Raw genomic sequence first — 24,429 nt, forward strand, 5'->3', positions numbered from 1 at the left:
TTAGAGTTTTCCATTTGACCAGTTGAGGTTTTGAGAGAATTATTTTCTTTTTGCATTTGTCCAATTCTATTTTCCATGGATTTGTTTTCTTGTTGCAAGGTGTTGATTTTTCTCTCCCAAATTTTCCAGTTTATTTTTAAACTCCTTCCTGATTTTCTCAATGAAGTCTTTCTGTGCTGGAGATCAAATCATATTCTCCTCAGAGGCTCTAGGTCTCTCCGAGTTAGGGTCTTTTCCTTCTGGGAATTTTTTTTTTGGATCCTCCTTTTCACTAGCCTTTCTTCATTTTCCTAAGACCTTGCGTTGGGGAAGGGGGTTTAGTTTACAAAGATTTGATGTTGAGATCCCTAGAGGCTTTACTCCCTGGGTTTGGTAACTCCAAGTGGGGCCAGTCAGTAGGAGGTGCTGGTTGCTTTCTCTGGAGTATCTGTGACCTTGATTTGAGGCTCTCTCCCTTGACCTGGAGAGGGTGATTAAAGTTGCTGAATACTTTTATCTTTGAACAATGGTTGACTATGCCCTAGGACAAAGTACTTACTTTCCCAAATTCACAGCTGAGGGAGTACTGCTGCTCACACCTGAGTCTGGGGTGGAGGTGGGCTGCAATTGTGTTTGTTCTGGGAAGAATGGAGGTATGGACTCGGAATTCCTCCAGACCAGAGGAGCCCAGGGATTGATGTCTGCAACTGTCCCACTCTGGAGTTCACCCTCCATCCCTGCTGATAAGCCCCAGGCTGTCAGTCTGACAGCCAATGCCTCTGCAGCTGATCAGGCTCTCACCCCATCCTGTGCTCCCAGCAGAGTCTGCTTTCTTTGCCTGGCTCACTCATGATCCCAGAAAGACAGACCTTGAGGTAGGTGTTCTTCTCCTAGCTTCTTTCTGGGTTTTGTCAATTGAATTTCTGTTAAGAGGTTTGTTTCATAATATATATATATATATATATATATATATATATATATATATATATATGACAGAAGATCAAGACACTTTAGCACAGTGCCTGTCTTCTTCATGCCATCTTGACCAGAAGTTCTTTTGGAAGATTTTTACAAATAATTTTTAAAAATTATACTTGGGGTTGGACAGGAAAAATAATATGATCCCCAGGTCCTAGGCAGAGTCTCTAAAGGTAGCTACTCTAAAGACTTACAGTCTTAATTTCCTATTTCTGTATGGATTTTGCCATTACAATAAAAGTATCATCTTTCAACATAGAACACATTTAAAAAGTACCCTAGTTTTCCTTTCCATCCTTATCATCTCTCCTTTTTTTAAAAAAATGTTCTGTATATAACCTGTGACTCTGTTTGATTTCTTTGAACCAGCTTAATTTTAAAGACTATTTTGGGGTGGCCAGGTGGTGCAGTAGATAAAGCATTGGCCCTGGAGTCAGGAGTACCTGGGTTCAAATCTGGTCTCAGACACTTAATAATGACCTAGCTGTGTGGCCTTGGGCAAGCCACTTAACCCCATTTGCCTTACAAAAACCTAAAAAAATAAAAATAAAAATAAAATGTATGGAAAGGACAGAGTGCAGGGTCTCATAGGAGAAGGAAAAGGAACAAGCATTTAAATTAGCCTAAGATTGGATTTAAACTCAATTTTTTCAAATTTTGGTTCCAGCTTTCTATGCACTGTACCAACTGACTTCTCTAATATTTTACCTCTTTTCAATTTTTTAATTTCACATTTGAATGAACATTCAGCCCTTTCTTTTTCCCTTACAGAGGGCTTACTGCCCCTCAAATCTAGCAGGAATAATAGGGGAAGTCACAGTGAAATGAATGAATTTGAGAACCTCAAAGAAAAGAATTATCTGAAAGGTCTCATTCCTTTCCTCTTTCTCTCAAGAATTTAGGCTTACCCCTTTGCTTGTGGGTATATTCCTCCTCTGTGTTTCATTTCACTTACTAAAGCAATCTGCATTTCAGCTATTGCAATTCTGGACTTGACTCAGGAATCTTTGTCTAGTAATCACTATATTTCTATTATTGCTTCCTGTTCCTTTCACTTCCATATTCTTAAAATTCCTAGCACTTGCTCTTAGCAGGCCCTATTCACAACCTATTTCTGTCCCTGTTCCCACAAATTTTTCTCATACATGAGAAGGCTCTAAGGACTAAATTTCTTTAAAGGTGCTTAGATGCTTTAGAGATACTTAGATACGAGAATTTTCTCTATGTGTATCTGCTATGTGTATGGGCCATTAAAGTTAAGAGGGACTTTCAACATTGTCTAGTCCAGTTTAGTTGATGAAGGAGGAAAATAACTTGTCTCTGATTGTAGGACTGTTTCACCTCATCACTTTGCTTAATCAGTTAAATGAAAGTACTAAGTGTTTATTGTTAAAATTATTTTAATTTTTCTTTTTCAGTTAAAACCACTTCAGAAGTTGATTCAGCCATCCATGTTTATGCAAATTCCCCCACCTGTAGAAAGAACAGACCCTCTAACGTAAGTACTTTAGAAAAATTTTCAATCATGACTAAATATAAAGAACTATTGTAAGATGACTTCATGAATCCCAATAATTTGATAATTATTTATTTGTCAGTTGTCCTTATATTGAACATATAATTGAAATGTCAGCAATAACAGTGAACTAAAAGTTAGCATATAACACGTGAAGATTTTCACAATACTTTATATGTTATCTACTTTGAGAATGCAAAGAAAACTGAATATGAAATAGCACATTATTGAATAATAAGAAAAAGAGGGAATCAGGGACAAGAAGTTAGGGTGTGTTCAACCCACAAACTACAGGCTACATGTCCTCAAAGCCTGTTCATTTATGGCCTCTGTCACTTAATCAGAAAATAAGCAATGGGTGAGTGCACATGCCAACCTTGCAACATCAAGACAGCCTAATCCATAATTAAAATGGGTCCCAGAAGAAACCATCTAGACTGAGTATTAGGTAATTTTTCAGTTTTTAACCTTTTCTATTCAACCGGGTAAGTTTCCATTTTCTAACATTTCTTTTTATTCTATAAAGTATATGCAAAAAAAAATTCATTGCTGGGAGTTGTTTGTCCACCATAAACCAGCCTTCAGAAAGGATTTTAAAATACAATGTATAAATATTGTTAAAAATAGGTATGACAAGATTAATAAAGCTAGTGAGTAACATTATTATTATGAAATGTTATTGATAAATGAGACACATACTATTTAATTTTGATAGAAGCAAAGTTGGATAGAAGAGCAAAATCCAAGAGAGACTCTTGTGTGCTTGTGTGCATGTGCATGTGCATGCATACACATGCTCACTCACATACATACATATGTACCTGCATGGATTTTTTCCCTATTTTTCACTATACACCTCTTTTTCCTTTTTTGGTAAGGTGATATTACATATTGTAATAGTAAAAACTCTAAATGTTTCTTTCATCCTAAATATTGTCACCTCCAAAAAATCAGTAAACCTGTATTTTTAAGAAATCCAATTTTAAAAGCAAGCTCATTTTTAAATATTTGTGTGAATTTGTTGTAACTGATCTTAAAATTTCATAATTTTATTTAGTTTCTTCTTTAATATAACTCTAAAGTTACCCCTTTGCCTTGTGGGTGTATTCCTCCTCTGTGTTTCATTTCATTTATTAAAGCAATCTGTATTTCAGCTATTGTAATTCTGGGCTTGACTCAGGAATCTTTGTCAAGTAATCACTATATTTCTATTATTGCTTTCTATTCCCTTCATTTCCATATTCTTAAAATTCCTAGCACTTGCTCTCAGCAGGCCCTATTCACAACCTGTCCCTGTGCCCTCAAATTTTGCTCATACATGAGAAGGCTCTAAGGACTAAATTTCTTTAGAGGTGCTTAGATAAGTAAAAGGAGCTATATATATATATATATATATATATATATATATATATATATATATATATATATACACATATTAGGGAGAATAGTGGAACCTGGTCGGGGAAAAATAAGAGAAGACAAAAATAGCATTTGCTCAAAGCCCTAAAGACACAAACTTGAAGAAGGAAAAATTGGAAACAGAAACTGAAGGGGGATTCAAGAAAATATTAGAAAGCTTTTCATTTCAAAACCAGACACCTAAAATGGAAATGAACAAGCAGCATATTGCAGGTAACCTTAAGTGCACAAACAAGGGCTAAAATTGATGGATTTGAGATTGATTTGATGAATATTAAAACTATGAATTTCCTTTAAATTTGTGATGTTAGATTGGAAAAACTGAATTTTTTTATGAACTTAAATAGCAAAACACCTGCTTGTAGTTATCAGTGCTATGGCCTAGAACTTTGGAAAGAGAAAAATTTAGTCACTCTACTCTGCTGATAAAAGCCATAAAAATTTTTGCTACTCCAGGCATGTTGTAAAGCAAAACAATATCCACAAAGAAATTCAGGCCTTTTATTTATTTGGTTTTTTGGTTTGTTTATTTATTTGCTGTTACTATTTTTCACAGCCTTTCTTTCTTGCAAGCAGTGGGTAACTGAGAGGTCTCATACCTTTTAGAATCTTAGACCTTCTTCTTCAAGCTAGTCTAGAGACAGACAAAGGACCTGGCAAAATAAGAGAGATAGGGAGAAGATGAGGAGGATTAATTTTACAATTTTTACACATTTGTGGAAGACATAGTTTAGATATTTAAAAATCTGTATTTGTACTTTGTAGAAATGTTATCACACCGCAACTAATAGAATATCCAGCATTTCTATCACCAGACTTGAATGTTACAGTTGGGGCTCCGCAAAAACAACCTGATTTATCATCTCCTGTACGACTTGAAAAACTTCAGCAACAACCCCGAGACAGGCAAGAAAAAAAATTCCCCTTTTTTTAATCTACATATTTGTCTTGTATGATAAGTTATTTGCCCCCAAGATATGTAATCCAGGAACAATCTGCCATCTGATATTTTATTTGCTTTGATTTTTTGGTGGATCAGTCAATGATTAGTGATGGTGGAGGGGTAGCAGTGTGATGGAATCAAAGGGCATTGCACTGAGAGTCAGTATACTTGATTTCTTGTCCTTACAGTCACAACTGATTGTATGGTTTTGGAAAAATAAGTCACTTGTATGTAATTCAATTTCCTCTTCTATAAAATGAGAGGATTAGAGTTTGATCATCACTAAAGTTCTTTCCCATTCTGATATTCTATGAATATATATATATATATATATATATATATATATATTCCCAAAGAAAAGATATGTTACTGGAATAAGAAAAGATAAAAGACAAGGTAACAAGTAGGAAATAATAAAAATATAAAAACTTTACTAAAGGAATAGAAGAAATGAGACTACCCAGCTTTTGCTATTCTATCCAAAAATCTTGGGATTGGTCAGAAAATTCAGAGATTAGGGGACAGTAGATGGTGTAGTAGATAGAGCACCCACCCTGGAGTTGGGAGGACCTGAGTTCAAATCCAGCCTCAGACACTTAATACTTACTTAGCTATGTGACCTTGGGCAAGCCACTTTGCAAAAATCCAAAAATAAGAAAAAAGAAAGAGAGAAAGAAAATTCAGAGATGGAGGTCACATTGAAAACTGCCCTAAATCCACAAGTCTATATAGCATCTTAAGCAAAGGCCTATTCTTGTTACACAAAACTAGTTAGGAGAGAATAGCCCTATCACATCCCCTTTCATTCCTTAGTTACAAGTAAATTAGATACTTACTCCAACTTCAGGTAATATAATCAATCAATTTTTCCCTTGGTCCCTTCTTCCATTAATCTTTTTTAACTGATATTTTATTTTTCCAGATACATGTTATGAAAGTTTTTCAGCATTTCCATATCCATATGAATATTTTTAAATTACAGAATATCCTTCCATCCCCTCCCACCCCATTGGCCTCTCGTCAATTTCCAATTGACATGAATCCAATAGGTATAACTTAGAATTATTCTAATTTGCAATTCGCCAATCAGTAGTGAGTGCGGTCTTTTTTTTTACTATGATCATAGATAGTACTGATGACTTCATCTGAACACTGTTCATATCTATTGATCATTAATCAATTGGGGAAATGACTTATTTTTTATAAATTTGGCTCAGTTCTCTATGTTTGAGAAATAAGGTCTCTATCAGACAAACTTGTTTCACTAATTTTTCCCCATGTTATTATTTCTATTTCCCTCCATCCCATTCCCCCCACCTGAATTTATTCTATTCTCTCTCCTTTCACCCTGTCCCTCCTCAAATCTTCCCTCTCTTTAATCATCTCCTCCCTACCCTTTCTCCCATCCTTTTCCTAGCCTACTTTCCTCTAGGATAAGATAGATTTCTATACTTAATTGGGCGTGCATGTTAAAACCTCTGTGAGCCAATTTTGATGAGAGTAAGGCTCACTCATACCCCCTCAACTCCCCCCCTTTACCATCCCACTGCAAAAGCTTTTTCTTGCCTCTTTTATGTGAAATAATTTACTCCATTCTACCTCTCCCTTTTCTTTACTCACAGAACATTCCTCTCTCAACCCTTAATTCCATCTTTTTAATGTATTATCCTTTCATATTCAACTACCATCTGTGCCTTGTCTATATATGCTTCTTCTAACAGTCTTAATAAATGAGAAAGTTATGAATTATCAGTATCATCTTCCCATATAGGAATATATAAGCACTTCAACTTCATTAAGTCCTTTTTGATTTGCCTTTTCTATTTACCTTTTTATGTTTCACTTGAGTCTCATATTTGAAAATCAAATTTTCTGTTCAGCACTGATCTTTGCATCTGGAAGGTTTGAAAGTCCCAAATTTCATTGATTGTCTATATTTTCTCCTGAAAGAATATGTTCAGTTTTACTGGGTTGTTGATTCTGGGTTGTAATCCAAGCTCTTTTCCTTCCAGAATATCATATTCTACATCCTATGATCCCTTAATGTAGAAGCTGCTAATTATCCTGACTGTGGGCTCCACAATAATTGAATTCTTTCTTTGTGTGTGCTTGCAATATTTTCTCCTTGACCTGAAAGTTCTGAAATTTGGCTATAATATTCCTGGCAGTTTTCATTTTGGGATCACTTTCAGGAGGTGATTGTTAGATTCTTTCAATTTCTGTTTTACCTTCTGCTTCTAGATTATTAGAGCAATTTTCCTTGACAGTTTCTTGAAAGATTATATCTAGCCTTTTTTTTATCGTGACTTTCAACTAGTGCAATATTTTTTAAATTATCTCTCCTGGGTCTGTTTTCTAGGTCAGATGTTTTTCTCCAATGAGATATTTCACATTTTCTAATAGTTTTGCATTCTTTTGATTGTGTTTTATTGTTTCTTTATTTCTCAGTCATCAGTTCTATATTTTAAAGAATTATTTTCTTCAGTGAAATTGACTGGTTTTGCTTTTTAAGACATTCTTCTCCTCATTGACTCTTTTCCAATTGATCCAGTCTGGTTTTGGGGTTTTTTTAAAGCTTTTTGCAAGGCAAATGGGGTTAAGTGGCTTGCCCAAGGCCACACAGCTAGGTAATTATTAAGTGTCTGAGACCAAATTTCAACCCAGGTACTCCTGACTCCAGGGCTGGTGCTTTATCCACTGTGCCACCTAGCTGCCCCCAGTCTGGTTTTTAAGATGTTATTTTCCTCAATATTTTTTGTGTCTCCTTTACTAAACTGTTGATCCAGTTTTCTTGATTTTCCTGCATCCCTCTCATTTTTCTTCCCAATTTTTCCTATACCTTCCTTACTTGATTTTCAAAATACTTTTTGACTTTGATCCAGCAATGCCACTACTGGGTCTATACCCTGAAGAGATGATGAAAAAGGGTAAAAACATCACTTGTACAAAAATATTCATAGCAGCCCTGTTTGTGGTAGCAAAGAATTGGAAATCAAGTAAATGTCCTTCATTTGGGGAATGGCTTAGCAAACTGTGATATATGTATGTCATGGAACACTATTGTTCTATTAGAAACCAGGAGGGATGGGAATTCAGGGAAGCCTGGAGGGATTTGCATGAACTGATACTGAGTGAGATGAGCAGAACCAGAAAAACACTGTATATCCTAACAGTAACATGGGGGCAATGATCAACCTTGATGGACTTGCTCATTCCATCAGTGCAACCATCAGGGACAATTTGAGGCTGTCTGAAATGTAGAATACCATCTGTATCCAGAGAAAGAACTGTGGATTTTGAACAAAGACCAAGGACTATTAACTTTAATTTAGGAAAAAACCAATATCTTATTGTCTGATCTTGCTATCTCTTATACTTTATGTTTCTTCCTTAAGGATATGATTACCTTACCAATATATTAAATATGTAATTGATGAATTTATTTCTTTAGGCTTGACAGAATGAAGAAAGAATACAGAAATTTGAAAACATGGGAAGAAAAATCTAATTATTTAGATTCAGTTCTTCACATGAAAGTAGAACCAGAAGAATTTCCTGACTCTAAGGTAATCAAAAAAGATATATTAGTTTACTTTTCAGATATAAATTATATTTTAACATGATTTCAGATTTTTATACCATTTTATCTTTCCATTTTCTTTATAGTCCGAAGAATTTAACATTCAATAAATTGCTCATTGATACTCAAAGCTAAAAATGTATTACATGAGCAATCTGTATAACATAAATTTTGAACTGAAAACTTAGCTGGACAAAGATATATCTGATGTTCTGTCATGGAAACTTGTATAAATTTGATGTATGGATAAGATATACCTTTTCTGAACAAAGCCTTTAAATCTTGCATGACTGGGTCATGTTTTTGCTGACATTATTTAGAAGAACTTCTACTCTTACTGCATGCTAAGTGGCAGGAGATAATCTAGAGGTCTCTAGGCCCTAGCAGGAGGTCTTAATGGCTAGCCCCATCAATTGCAAGTTACGAAAGTTGTGGGGATTCCTCTCAGTTCTTCTTAAGGAAGTATCTCTGTCATTCTGCAAGAGATCATCATTGTGTCTTATGTGAGTTGAGTGTTCCCTTCCAATGAAGATATCCTATGCACCCCTACCCAAAAGGGTAATTAGATGTAATGAGTATGTCCTTAGGATTTCTGACTACAACAGGGCAATGTTACTAGACAATGATATCAAAACTAGGAACAGGAAGGAAGAGTTTATAAAGTATCCCAGTGAAGTAATCCTGGAACAAAAATTCTAGCCTACTACCAAGAAGTAGCAGATCTCTTAATGGCCATTTGAGAGTACGTATATGGCAGCCAGTTGGCATTTTCTTCACCTTAATTGCTCACAAACAGAAAAACATTCTGGAATATGAAGTTGTGCTCATTTTTGTACAGGAGACTTTTTATTATTTGATTCTCTTCCTTGCTATTTATATTGTTAAGTGCTTTAGATCCTTTTGCCATTGGAATTATGCCCCTTGCATGATGTAGCAATAAAGAGGTATCAGATGGTGACTTATACTTTGGTTTGTTTGTTTTTTATGTTTTTATTTATTTTTTACTTAAGGCAATGGGGTTAAGTGACTTGCCTAAAACATCACACAGCTAAGCAATTATTAAGTGTCTGAGGACAGATTTGAACTCAGGTACTCCTGACTCCAGGGCCGGCGCTCTATCCACTGTGCCGCCTAACTGCCTCATGTGACTTATATTTTGAATTATATAATTTGATTACCCTCAAACGGTTATACTAAACTTTGAAATAATTCCAGGGGATATAGATCTAGGTTAGATTGTGCATGGTGAGTCAGTGATCAGGTATACAAGATCTGTGCTCACTAATGAAGCTAGACTCAGTGAGACACCTGGTTTACTGTTTGAAAAATGTGGAAAGGTCTGACCACTTCATTGCCCCACATCTTTAAGAATTTATCTAGGGGCAGCTAGATGGCACAGTGGATAGAGCACCAACCCTGGAGTCTGGAGAACCTGAGTTCAAATTCATCCTCAGACATGTATTACTTACTTAGCTGTGTGACCTTGGGCAAGTCACTTAACCCCATTGCCTTGCAAAAATAAAAGAAAAAGAAATTATACTATTAGAATTTTAGTCCTTCTCACATTCTTTCTGATCTCCCTCTTCTTGTCCCCTGCTAACACTCCAGGGGGAAAAAATATATATCACTATAATGAAGAAATCATAAAGATAAAGTTTTAAACATCTATTTATTAGATTTAAAGTTTAATTAAAATTAAAATTTTTAAATTCCATTTTCTCTAATATATTTCCTTTTTTTTTTGTTTTCAGGATATTGAAGGTAATAATGACCTAATGATGAATAGTGAACCCTCATTCATAGCAAGTTTCTCTCTGCCATCAGGTCCAGAAACTCATTTGGTTCTTTATAATTATTATTAAGAAAGTTTAAATAAAGATGCATTTCTAAGAAAAAGAAAAACTAATACTTTTTAAAAAAATGAATTGTCATGTAAGTTAGGAGGTAAATTACATATATTATTTGAGTTTTGTGTAGAACACCTTATTTGTAAAATTTGAGAAAATACTAACATGAATGAGTTTTAGACCTTATGTTTTAAGTTCTGTTGAAAAATATCTTAAAGGGCCAAGAAATATTTTAAAATTGTGAACTCCGGGATATAAATAATTATGGCTTTGTAGACTGTTTTTCTTTGGTCCACTATTTTGAATAGCCATGTTGCTTGAATGCCAAGGAATGCTTGCCAAAAAGATTTTGTGGTGAACCCATACAGAGCAAGCGCTCACAGTGGGATCAGAAGTGAAACAAGTATATTCTGAAGGTCACACATAAGAACTTTGGAGTTGATTGTGTAGCATGGGAGTCACTGACATAGGACTGGTCAGCATGACACACCATCATCAGAGAGGGGGGCTGTTCTCTGTGAGCAAGGCAGACTGGAAGCAGATCAAAGGAAACATGAGATGCACAAGTTTAGAGAACCCACCCTAGGTATTCACATATTTGTGCCCAACCTGTGGTAGAGCATTCTGAGCTCATATTGGTCTAATCAGCCAGTCAGACACACTGTAACTTGTCTCTACCATAGTGATGTCGTTTTGGTCTTCTTCAATAATGATAAAAATTAAGCAAGAATCAACCAACCACAGTGTGTGTGTATATGGATGTGGGTGTTGGGTTGTGGTTGAAAGAAAGCAAAGAGAATACATGTATTTCTGGCTCTCTTTTCTGGAGTATGACTGGAAGAGGTGGGTCAGTTATGTGGCAAACATAATATGTATATGCATATAATATGGTCAGTCTGAGTACTAATTTTGTACCAATATAAAAATGTACCTAAAGGAAAGCTTCTAAGTTGTTGAATATTTCTGCTATAAAGAACACAAGAGAACTTGTAAGAATTGTAAAGAAATTTTAAAGTTGATTTAAATGTAAAATGTACCTAATGTACCTAAAAAAAAGAAATTAGATAAAGAGGTAAATATAGATCTAGATAGTCCTTTCAGGCATCTAGAATAATTTGCTAAATTTAATATTATTTTAATTCAACAACAAACAGTTCAAGAGACATTTTAAAGTGAAATATTGTGCTAATTGCTTCAGATGGTAGGTTACAACAGATTTTTTATTAGAATTTTATTTTTCTAATTACTTGCTATGATAGTTTCTCAACATCCATCCCTATGCAAATTTATGAGTTACACATTTTTTCTACCACCTTCCCTTCCCTTCTCCCTTCCCATGGCAACAGAACAGTCTGGTAAAAGTTTTATATGTACATTTATGTTTAACATATTTACTTATTAGTCATTTTGTGTATGAGAAATTAGAACTAAGGGGAAAGAAAGAAAACCATGGGATAGGATGGAAAAGCCTAATAGAAGTTTTAAAAAAGTGAATATAGTATGTATTCAGATTCTGTTGCAGGTCTCTCAGGGTTGGACTTGATCTCTGAACTGCTGAGGGAGCTGCATCCATCATAGTTGATCAACTCATCATGTTGTTGTTAATGTGTACAATGTTGGTTCTGCTCATTTCACTCAATATCAATTCATGTAATTCTTTCCATGCTTCTCTAGTGTCTGACCACTCATAATTTCTTATAGAACAATAGTGCTCTATAATTCATATACCATAACTTGTTCATCCAGTTCCCCAACTCATGGGCATCCCCTCAATTTCTAATTCTTTGCCTCTACAAAAAGAGCTACTATAAATGTTTTTGAACATGTGAGACTTTTCCCGTTTTTTTATTAGTCCTTTTGGAAAGTCAGCCTGATGTTGCTATTGCTGGGTAAAGAGTATGATCAGTGGGTATAATTGGTTTTATTGCTCTTTGGGCATAGTTTCTGATTAGTTCCCCAGAACAACAGGGATCCGTTCATGATTCCACCAACAGTGCATTAATGTTTCAAATTTCCTACATCCTCTCCAACATAATTTTTCTTTTTTTGTCATCTTAACCAATCTGATATGTGTGAGGTGGTACTTCAGAGTTGTTTTAATTTGCATTTCTCTGATCAATAATGATTTGGAATATTTCTTCATATGACTATAACTTTGCTTCATCTGAAAACTATCTGTTCATATCATTTGACCATTTATCAATTGGGGAATGATTTGGGGTACAACAGTTTTAAAAATGATATAGTCTCTGACCTCAAGGGGCTTGTAATTTAGGTATTTTCCTTTTTATCTCCCGATTACATGTCAAGACAATTTTTAGCATTTATTTTTTACAAGACTTTGAGTTACAAATTTTTCTTCCTCTCTTCCTCCCTCCCCTTCTTTATCTGGATATAGATAGCATTTCCTTCATGAATCCTTTGCACTTATCTTGATTCATTGTGATGCTGAGAAGAACTAAGTCATTTATAGTTGGTCACCACACAATATTGCTTATACTTTGTACAATTTTTTTTCCTGATTCTGCTCATTTAACTTGCATCAGTTTATAAGTTTTTCTGAAATCTTTCTTCTTTTTTATGCACAAGAGTATTCCATTATGTACATTTATCACAACTTGTTCATCCAATCCCCAATTGATAGTCATTTCCTCAGTTTCTGATATTTTGCTACCATAAAAAGGGCTGCTATAAATATTTTTGCACATGTAGATCCTTTCCCCTTGTTATGATCTCTTTGGGATACAGACCTAGAGGTGGTATTGCTAGATCAAAGGGTATGCACAGTCCGGTTGCCCTTCAAACATAATTCTAAAGTGCTCTCCAAAATAATTGGATCGGTACACAAATTCCACCAACAGTGCATCAGTGTCCCAATTGTCCTATATCCTCAAGGAACCTGTAATTTAATTGTAGAGATATAATATGTACATAGATGAGTATGATAAAATATAATATTTCAAAAATAGAGGGAAAATGTAGACAATATGCCATTAAAAATTAGGAGAGAAAGGTCAGTACATTGGGACAGCATTTTAAACTTCATAAATTTGTTTTTGAAGCAGAATTTTTTTTTGAAGCAGAGAAAGTATCTTAATACAAAAAGATGGATAGAAAATGTTTTCCTGATGTAGGGTATACTCTGCACAAAAGTGTGCAAGTAGGAGAAGATTTCCCAATTCATCTGGATCATAGATAGCATGAAGGATGAATTGTATGAAATAACACTGGTCCAGAGGTGGCTAGGTGGAGCAGTGGATAAAGCACCGGCCCTGTAGTCAGGAGTCCCTGGGTTCAAATCTGGTCTCAAACACTTAATAATTACCTAGCTGTGTGGTCTTGGGCAAGCCACTTAACCCCATTTGCCTTGCAAAAAAACTTAAAAAAAAAAAAAAGAAAGAAATAACACTGGTCCCAGAGTATGGGAAGTATAGAAGACCAGGTAAAGGAATTTCCTTGTTATTTATGTTGTTGCTAAGCTGGCAATGGGAAGCTAATAAAGATTTTTGAGTAGAAGAATCATCTGATGAGATTTGCTTATTAATTAATTTAAGATTAATATAATATGTGAAGTACTGATTAGAGAGGATAAAAAGTTGGTCTTTTTAGAACCTGTTAACATAGGGCAGGAGTCCAAGACCAGGTGAATTTACAAATGAATTCTATCAAACATGTAAAGAACAATTACAATTCTATATAAACTTTTTGAAAAAATGAACAAAGAAGTTTTGCCAGATTCTTTTTATGGTGCTGATATGGTCCTGATTCCTAAAATCTGGAAGAGTCAAAATAGACAAAGAAAATTATAGACTAATCTCCTCAATGAATACTGATGAATTTGTTTTTTATTTTTTTTAAATTATACAATTTTTCCCCTAATCTCACTTCCCTCCCTCCCCCCACAGAAGGCAATCTGATAGTCTTTATTTACATTGTTTCCATGCTCTACATTGATCAAAATTGAATGTGCTGAGAGAAAAATCATATACTAAAGGAAAAAGTAAAATATAAGAGATAGCAAAATTGCATAATAAGAAAATTTTTTTAAATTAAAGGTAATAGTCTTTGGTCTTTGTTTAAACCTCACAATTCTGTCTTTGGATACAGATGGTATTCTCCATCACAGATACCCTAAAATTGTCCCTGATTATTGAACTGATGAAATGAGCAAGTCCATTAAGATTGATCATCAACCCCATGTTGCTGTTAAGGTGTACAACGTTCTTCTAGTTCTGCTCATCTCCCTCAGTGATAAAAAAAAAAATTTTTAAATATTAGCAAAGGAATTACAGCAAGTTATCACTAGGATAATACACTATGACTTGTAAGTTTTATACCAGGAATGTAGGAAGAAATAATTGACTATATCTACAACAAAAATTAACAAATCATATGACTATCTCAATAAATGCTGAAAGAGCTTTTGACAAAATACCACATCTATTTCTATTAAAAATACTAGAGAGTGTATGAACAACAATGAACAAGGATGCCCATTATCACCATTATTATTCAATGTTGTATTAGAAATGTTAACTTTGGCAATAAAAGAAGAAAAAAAATGAAGGAATTAGAATAGGCAATGAGGAAGCAAAAATATCTCTCTTTGCAGATTATATGAAGATATATATTTAGAGAATCCTAGAAAATCAACTAAAAAAACTACTTGAAACAATAACTTTAGCAAAGTAGCAGGATAAAAAATAAATCATCAGCATTTCTATATATTATCAACAAAGCCCAGCAGCAAGAGACAACAAGCAAAATCCCATTTAAAATAACTGTAGAGGGGGCAGCTAGGTGGCATAGTGGATAAAGCACCGGCCTTGGAGTCAGGAGTACCTGGGTTCAAATCCGGTCTCAGACACTTAATAATTACCTAGCTGTGTGGCCTTGGGCAAGCCACTTAACCCCATTTGCCTTGCAAAAAAAAATCCTCCATAAAGTAACTGTAGATAACATAAAGGGCAGCTAGGTGAGGCAGGGGATAGAGCACTTGTCTTGAAGTCAGGAGGAAAGGAGTTTGAATCTGGCCTCAGACACTGGACACTTACTAGTTGTATGATCTTGGTTAAATCATTTAACCATGACTGTCTCATATCCAGAGCCATCTCCAGTTGTCCTGATTCATATCTGGCCACTAGAACCAGATGGTTCTGAAGGAGAAGGTGAGGTTATTGACTAGCCCCTCTACTCCCCCCCACTCAAATCCAAATCACCTGCTTGTCATAGCATCATCTCTTTGATGTCATGGTCATCTTAGTTACTGGAGGACAAACATCAGACAACCTAAAATAATTTTGATTACATTAAATTGAAAAGTTTTTGCACAAATAAAACAAATGTAGCCAAGGAGTAGAAGGAACACAGAAATCTGGAAACCAATTTTCAATTTTAGATTTGACTTCAGGAAAAAAAAGAAAAAAACTACCTGCCAAGACAAACCCAGAAACTATATGAACATAATTACAAAACACTTTTCACACAAAGTCACTGCAAAAATGTCAATTGCCCATGTGTAGGCTGAGCTAATATATAATTCTATCTATATTAAATCAAATTTGGTGCTATACCAATCAAATTACCAAAAAATTCTTTTAAAAAGTTAGAAAAAATTAGTAATTCATCTGGAGGAACAATAGATCAAGAATATCAAGGGAATTAATGAGAAAAATGCAAAGGAAGGTGACCTAACCAGATCTAAAACTATTGTTATAAAGCAGCAGTCATCAAAACTGTCTGGTAATGGTCAAGTGTTACATTAATGAATCAGTGGATTAGATTAGGTACAAAAGAAGCAGTAGTAAATTACTTTAGTAATCTATTTGATAAACCCAAAGACTCCCAGCTTCTGGGCTGGGAACTCACTAACTGACAAAATCTGCTAGAAAAATTGGCAAATAGTATGACAAAAACTAGGCATAGACCCACATTTTACACCCTATACCAAGTTACAGTTAAAATGGGTTCAGAATTTAGACATAAAAGGGTGATACCATAAGCCAATTAGGAGAACAAGGAATAGTCTGTCAAATCTATGAGAGGGGAGGAGTTTATGACCAAAGAAGAGACAGAGAATATAATAAAATGCAAAATTGATAATTTTGATTACATTAAATTGAAAAAGTTTTTCACAAATAAAACAAATACAGCCAAGATTAGAAGGAGCACAGCTGAAAAACAATTTTCAATTTTAGGTTTGATTTCAGAAAAAAGTATGAAAAAACTTGCTAATAATGTCTAATGATCACTTATATGTTTAATGATGTTTAATAATGTTTAATGATCACTTATTTGATATCCTGATGGGGTGGGGATGGGGGGTTAGGGGAGTTAGGGGGTTAGGGGGAGGCTTTGCTTCTGAGGCCTTTGCCAGCTCTTCTATTAGTTCTTTCCAACTGCAAGTCTTTATTTTTATTTTTCTAACTACATGACATGAAAGCCTTTCCACATTCAACCACCAGTTATGTTTTTCCATCACCCTCCCTTTTTACCCCCATCCCCATTCAGTGGCGAACAGTTCAGTAAAAGTTGTACATATTCAACATGCCCATGTTATTTCTGCAAGTCTTTTAAGTTTTAAGTTTTGCCTCTTCTTAATAGTTTTCAAAGTCTAGAAATTGGCCTTTGCCCCATAATAACTACTCAAAGTTGTATCAGTTTTTAAAAGCCTTTTCCTTTTCAAAATAATGTTTTCCTTCTTGGAATATTGATATTTGTAGCCAACCTTATTTTCTGTAACATATTCTTGTACCTTTACTTTTTATGTCAATTCTATCTTTTTTTTGTTTTTTTCTTATTTTTGTAGAAAAATCTTATGAAATTCCAATTAGTTCTTTTGAACTTGAAATCTTCTTGATATCTTGTTGATCATTACTTTATTGTTATAATATTGAAACTTAATAAAGATGTGGCTGGGTGAACTCAATATTATATTTTTCTTTGCCAGGTCTTCTGAATTGTGAAGCTAATCCTGATTTTCAGCATCTGGAGGAATATTTTTATACAATTTGCTGAAAATTATTACTATATTCATTTTTATTCCAAATTTTAGAAAAGTTTCATAGTTTTTATACTTTAAAATTTTTCTTTTCTCCCTAAATCTTTGATTTATTTGTATTACTTAACAAATCTTTTTTCTAGTTCAGTAATTTATTCTCCCCCCCCATTTTTATTGATCCTTATATCATTCTGTCCTCAAGTTTAAGAAGATACATTTAAAAAATTCAGCCCAGTGTTATCTTTATTCTCTGTGTACAAAATAGTTGGTGTTACTGTTGGCTGACTTATTTCTTCACTTTTAAAGATCAAGGGTTTGCTGAGACAACCATTGGAATTTTGTTCTGGCAATTGTTTTATATACACCATGATATAAAAAATAGTAATTAATATTATTAATATTATTGATAACCTAGCATAACTATCTCTTTGCAAATAGTGGGCTTTTTTATAGTTTCCTTGGCTAACCCAACTGTCCTATTCTCAGTTTACAGGATCAAGAAATAATTTGTGGTAAAATCAACAAGATATACATATATATATATATATATATATATATATATATATATATACATATATATATGCTTTATATTAGGTACTGTTCTGAGTTTTGATTATACAAAACATATAAGAAGATATTTATATTTCTTATTCTCAAGGAGCTTACAGTCTAATGGAAGTGATTACATGCAAATTATGTACAAATAGATATGAAGAGGATAAAATGGAGATAGTTAACAGAGGGACTTAGAAAGGCTTCTTATGAAAGATGATCTTTTAAATGAGATTTGAATGCCAAGCATATGGGATAGCCAATGAAAACATTCCATAATGGAAAATGAAGCATCTTACATGAGGAACAGCAAGAAGACCACTGTCACTGTGAGTCATCCAGTATGTAGAAGGGATTGCAGTATAAAAAGACTGGAAAGGTAAGAGGGAGCAAGGCTATGAAGAATTTTGGATACTGGAGGATTTTATTTTTGATCTTGGAGACTTGATTGGCTGCTACTGCAGTTGATTTGAATAAGGGAATGACATGGTCACTTGCACTTTAGAAAGATCAGTGTAATAACTTAGTAGAAGATAGACAGGAGTGGGAAGATCCTGGGCACAGCATCTGCACTGAGCTACGGAATGGGGGTTAACAGTGTCAGAGGAGAAATGCTATGAGAATAATCTACAGTGTCAAAGGCTAGAAAGAATCAAGATGGCTGAAGATTGAGAAAAGACTATTAGATTACCAATTGGTAACTTTAGAGAGAGCAGTTTTGGATGAGTGAGATGAGATCAAACAGTTAAGAGATTAAGAGGAAAGGAAATAAAAGAGATTATAAGTGACCTGAAGAAAGTTATCCACAAAAGGAAAAAGATAATGGGACAGATCTAATGAGGGGATATATGGAGTTATCTGTGGGTAATAGTGGGTAAACGTGTTCATCTGCATGTCAACAAGAACAGGGCACTGTCTGGTGGAAGTCATCCAAGGCAGGGGCTCAGAAAGGCAAGATTAGCAATGGGGGAAAAGGGGCAAGGGGCTCAAGAAAGAAAGAAAAGAATAATGAAGACTGCCTTATTTTGTGATTTTTTTTTTGACTAAGATACAAATACACAATGTGCTTTTCAAGAAGTGATGTAAATTGCCAAAAGCCTACCAGGCAGAATAACAATCAGAGAAGAAAATATTTTAAGCTCACTATATCACTGTGTGTATATTGTATTTTCCTTCTCCCCATATTCTAATATGATATATATTAATATATTTTGTCCTTTTGCTGTTCTTCCCTCAATCCATTTTTTCTCACCTTCTCAAATGTTATTCTTCAAAAATTGTTTTTAAATGTATGTACTTATTAACCATATATTCATTTATATTTCCAAGGACATTTTGTACTGGTTTCATCAGCATCTCCTAAATGATCCATTCTTCTCTAAATATATCTAGCTTTTCTTTGTTTCTATTTACCTTTTCTAGATGTTAGTAATCCTGACACTGACAGTTTCCTCTTGATTCAGAGCAAAACATACATTACTTATCTCTTTGTCTTACATAGGTTTATCTGAAATCTGATTACTTTGTATATATTTACTATATGTCTTTACTTCCTTTTTAAGATTTCCTATAAATTCAGGGATTTACTTGATTAATTTGGGCAATTTTAAGAACATTGTGTTTACTGCCTTGAATATCTAGCAAAAGAAAATTTTAATTACTTTTTTAATTTATGTGTAATTGGTATTACTTACCTCTTAAAGAATAAAGTATTTCTATTCTTTTCTTGGCAGAACTATCATTGACAAAGGAAGAAGATAAACCTCCTCTATCTGAGGTAAAGGGTACATGCCCTAATAAAAGTCATTCTTTTTTTAAATAAAAGAAAATGTTTATGAATGGAAAGGGAGAAATATTCAAAAAGATAACACTAACCTTTTGCACCAAAAATATAGTGGTGCTTTTAGTGTGAACATTTGTATAATGTGTTACAATAGTGTCCTGAAACATTTAGAGTTGTTCTCCAATCACAGAAAAAAAGAAATATAGCTCTTGAGCATGATAGATTGCAAGATGGAATCCTCAGAATACTACTAAAGAGCTTTATGAGATCCTACCAAACACATCCAGAGTTCTGGAAAGTAACTTGGAAATGCTTAGTTGATTCCTTTTTATGACTTCCTTTTTTTCAGACCCATTATAACAGCAACTTTTGCAGTTTCCAGCTAACTTTCTCACAGGGTTGAAGACAATTATGAACTTACTCTGGGTATTTATAAATATGTGGGTAACTGAATATTAAAAATAACATATTCCATTCATGAGAAGTATTAAGTACTATAAAAAAGCACAAATTTTATAGAGTTGGGTGTGTTTGTATGGTTTGGACCAAATCAAATATAATCTTCACTTTATTTTCCTTGTATAAAATATCTTGATCATTTGAGGTTTGAGAGTACTCTGTCAATAAGTGATACTAACTCTTAACCAGAAAAATGATGATGATGATGATGATGTTTGTCCTTCATTCACAAAGAAGACCATGACATCAGGGAGGTGATACCATGACAAGCACATGAATTGGATTTGAGTGAGGGGGTGCTGCGTTAAAATACCAGCCTCACTTTCTGCTCTAGAGACATCTGGGTACAGTGCCCAGATAGGAATCAAAGTGACTGGAAATGCTTTGGATGTGAGGCAGTCAAGATTAAGTGACTTGCCCATATAAATAAAATTTATTCTCTGGAAAGTCTGCACTGATGGTAGTACTTTGTGTTATACAAAGGATCTTTAAATTAAAAAACTTTTTACAGAATTCCAAATTTACAAAATTAATAAAAATGGAGCATGTTCATTTTCTGGAAACAAAAATCTTGAAGTAAAATTTTCATGTAATATCCAGTGAAATTCTTGATACTGAGAGAGTTAAGGTTTGAAATCTACTGAGAGAGTTAAGGTTTGAAATCAGAGCATTAGAAAGCTAAGAAAGGAAGTAGTTCAGAAATATAATGCAAAGTTCTTCCTAAATAAACACACTGAGTGGTGCAAAATAGCATGTGATAGAGCTAGCCAACCGATTAGCTTCTTTCTCACCAAAAGTTTACATTGTAATTTATTGGAGAATTTTTCCCCATAAAACAGTATTCTGATTTTAAAATGAAAATCAATGGAAAAAATGATTCATTTGTTTAAAATTTCCCTTAATAGCTAAGTCTGTTAAACTACATTTCACAAAACATGATATTCCCTTAACCTGAGAAAAACAATTTTCAACTTTGGAGGGCTATGTTCCATTTGCCATTTGGTTATTAAAAACTGGAATAACATTTCTCTATAAAAGCAATTTATGAATAGTGCTTCAGGCCAGCCATAAAAATCTGTTTTAATCTGTGATATACTTGAAGTACCAAATTTTACCTGTCTAACCAATCACTATGTGAAATAAGGTATCAAGAATAGCTCCCATTTGGAAGCTAGGAGCATAAATCCCTCCTCAGCCACTTGGCTCTTCTCCCCACCCAATCCTTCCCTCTTTCTCTCAGTTATAATCCATGACCTAAGACAGGGACTCCACACTATGGGGATGGGGAATGGCTAAGGAGGTGGGGTAGAAGTATCCTGGGGGAACATTTGTGGATAAGGGGTCTGGGACAACCCCACCAGTGGGTCCTAAGCCAACTTCCTAGGCTTGTCTGCTTCCTTTCCTATTGCCAATACCTGGTGCTTTCAACCAGGATGACTCTAATCCCTGGTCCAACTGTTGAACAAAGTGGTCTTACTCATTTCTCTATCCCTGAAGTCAAGCACACATCGGTTTTGAGGGATTGTTTTTTTAAGGTGTTTATTGCCAATAAGAATAGGGGAATGGGATAGAAAGATTCATCCCTATGTCTTCCTAAAATGTCCATGTTCCTTTTCATTTAGATCTTTCTGCAGAGCCTAACAGAAGTGTTGGTTTATATAGAGTGTTTTCAGATATGCAAAGTACTTGAGACAAATATTTTCTCTTTTGCTTTGTTGTACACAAAGCATCAAAGTAAGATTTATGTTAGATGGAAAGTAAAGCCAAGGAAGACTACTCTGGGCATTGGGGAATGAGTGTGGGGCCCTAATTCAGAGGAATAGAAAGGGATCTTGGAGGTGAAGAAAATGGGATGTTTCTGATGAGGCCCTCCCCAGGAGCTGATAACAGTAGAGAAAAATGAAGAAGTAAGGGGGAGAAGGTGGTATGTGGAATTGGGGCCTGGCAGGGTTAAGGGGAAGAAGGAAGAAAAAACTAGTCACACTAGCGAGAGGGAAGCCTTCCTATGGCTATTGAGTATCTCAAGGTATATATTCATAATGTAAAATATTTACATAAATTGAAGACAAGAATTGTTATTTTGTATTAGGTCTGACTAAGGGAATTGATTAACTTACATCTTTTTATAAAAAATAGAAATTTATACTAAAAAAATTGCTTAAAGTAGCTTGATTTCTTTTTGGGAGAGGGAGTAGATGGATCTCAGGCTAATGGAAAATAGTCAACCTTATTTGATGCTTCACATTTATCATGATAAGTACAACTATTTAATAAAAGGGTTATTTTACTGTGTTAAATGTTATGAATAATATTATTTTTGATATTTTCTAATGACCAGGGAGTAAGCCTGCCACTAGTTGAAAAGAAAGCGGAGTCTCCAGATTCATCTGTGATTATTCCAGACAATGCTGAAACACAAAAAGAAAACCTTCCTCCTGAGGAAAGTACCCTTTTACCTCCAATTCCATTTAAAGAGAAAGATAGTGGTATAGAACCTATAGATGGAAGAGATGATGAAACAAAATATGAAACTATTGAATCTGAAAAAGAACCCAGAGACTCATCTTCACCAGAATTAATGCTCCCACAAAACCAGCCTATCCCAGAAGTCATGGACTCAATTCCACCAGAAACAAAGTTGAAAAGTAGCATTTTAAGCCCAGAAAGAAGAAAGAAAAGCATAGATGAATCTGGATCAGAAACAAAAAAACCAATTTTCAGGCAAGAATCAAAAAGGAGCTCAGAACTTCTTCAGGATCTAAAAGAAGACAGTGAAGTAGTCCCAAAGGTATCTATATTCACATTAGGATTGCTCAACCATTTAACAACAAACCATTATAAATGAAAAAGAAATGTAAAACATTTTCTCTAAGGCATTTTTCAGACTCTCTCTGACAACCTGATCAAATCCCACTAAAAACAGTTAAGACATGGCAAAATGATCTAATTATTTTAGTGCCTATTAAAATTGTTTGTTTCTTGCAAAATTTTAGGGGAAAAATGAGAAGAGATATAAATTTCTAAAGAAGTTCAAGAACTAGAGGTGTTTTAACAATAGTTTTCTTGTGCCATTTTATTGGAACCACTTTTTCTGTATCTTAAGTGGGCATGGCTTATAATTTAAGATGAGAATATAGTATGAATGGGGCTTGATTTGTACTAGTATAGAATCTACTGCAAAATGGCAAATATTTTCCTTAATGCTTTCCATTTTTATTTGAACTAGTGTCTTGTTCAACACTTTAATTTTGTGGTAAGAATAATAGGTTCCAGGAAGATGAATTTATTTACTCATTTGTCTCATTGATTTGCTCAAGTTTGGCAAGGGTGGAAATGAGGGGTAGGTAAGGGGCATGGATTTATCCACTGGGGAGAGGAGGCTACCAATAATGATTAAGTGTTGGGGAAATTGCCATAGAGACTAGACCCACTTTGAGGGGGACCCATAAAACAAGATACAATCTGAGTCACTAGATGCCCTGGCAAGCAGAAGGCATACAAGAGGTGGGATTACTCAATGTCATTCATTCTAATTTCATGTGTGCTTTAATAGACCTCAACTAGACTTCCAGACCTTCAAGGTCTAAATTCTATGATTATCAATGAAAGTTTCTTTGGTTATATGCAAAGTATTTGATTCAAGTAGATCTTTGGAGCTAGGAATCTCAAACTCTTTCACGTCTCGTACTTTGTGTTTCCAGCCTATCTTCCTGCTTGGTGTAGTGTAGAATAGAATTTTCTGTGAGTGGGAGAAATTAATTTTAGCAGTTTTGATTTTTTAAATGCCCAGAAGAAAAATCTTAGAAATTTAAACCTCTAAAGTGAAAGCAAACTTCCTAAATACTCTCATTGTTTTAATAATGTCTAAAGTGGGTTTAAATTGTTATTGTGTTATTTGAAAATCAACTGTTAATTCAATGAGTGGATTTTAGGCATTTTTAAAACTTTGATTTGGGGAAAAAAACTAGAATTCTGATAGAGAAACCAATTAGGAGGCTATTGAATTAGTAAAACTTTTGAGTTGAGATTTAAACTAAGGTGGTAATTAAGAATCTAATTTTGGTTTCAAGAATTGTGAAGTGTGAAAGAGTGAAATTGGTGAGCGATTGGATTTGTGGCTTTAGTAAGAGTGAGGAATTGAGGATAATGCTGAGGAGACTGCAAGGATGGTGGTGCCTTTGATTAGAAATAGGGAAGTTTAGGGGTGGCTAGGTGGCGGCCCTGGAGTCAGGAGTACCTGGGTTCAAATCTGGTCTCAGACACTTGATACTTATTAGCTGTGTGGCCTTGGGCAAGCCACTTAACCCCATTTGCCTTACAAAAACCTAAAAAAGAAAAGAAAGAAAGAAATAGGGAAGTTTGGGAAAATATGA

At 34.4% G+C, this 24,429-nt stretch overlaps 1 protein-coding gene across 1 annotated transcript in view; it reads left to right on the forward strand.

Moving 5' to 3' along the window:
* Nucleotides 1-24,429, forward strand: part of C2CD6 (C2 calcium dependent domain containing 6) — a 106,646-nt gene that overhangs the window by 62,717 nt on the left and 19,500 nt on the right. Inside the window, exons 8-13 of the mRNA XM_074192747.1 lie at nucleotides 2,376-2,455; nucleotides 4,658-4,798; nucleotides 8,287-8,401; nucleotides 10,167-10,273; nucleotides 19,525-19,591; nucleotides 22,395-22,844. Of these exons, the coding sequence (XP_074048848.1) occupies nucleotides 2,376-2,455; nucleotides 4,658-4,798; nucleotides 8,287-8,401; nucleotides 10,167-10,273; nucleotides 19,525-19,591; nucleotides 22,395-22,844 (960 nt within the window). The remainder of the gene's footprint in view (nucleotides 1-2,375; nucleotides 2,456-4,657; nucleotides 4,799-8,286; nucleotides 8,402-10,166; nucleotides 10,274-19,524; nucleotides 19,592-22,394; nucleotides 22,845-24,429) is intronic.

This window comes from Macrotis lagotis, chromosome 6, assembly GCF_037893015.1.
Source record: "Macrotis lagotis isolate mMagLag1 chromosome 6, bilby.v1.9.chrom.fasta, whole genome shotgun sequence".
Taxonomy (NCBI): Eukaryota; Metazoa; Chordata; class Mammalia; order Peramelemorphia; family Peramelidae; genus Macrotis; species Macrotis lagotis.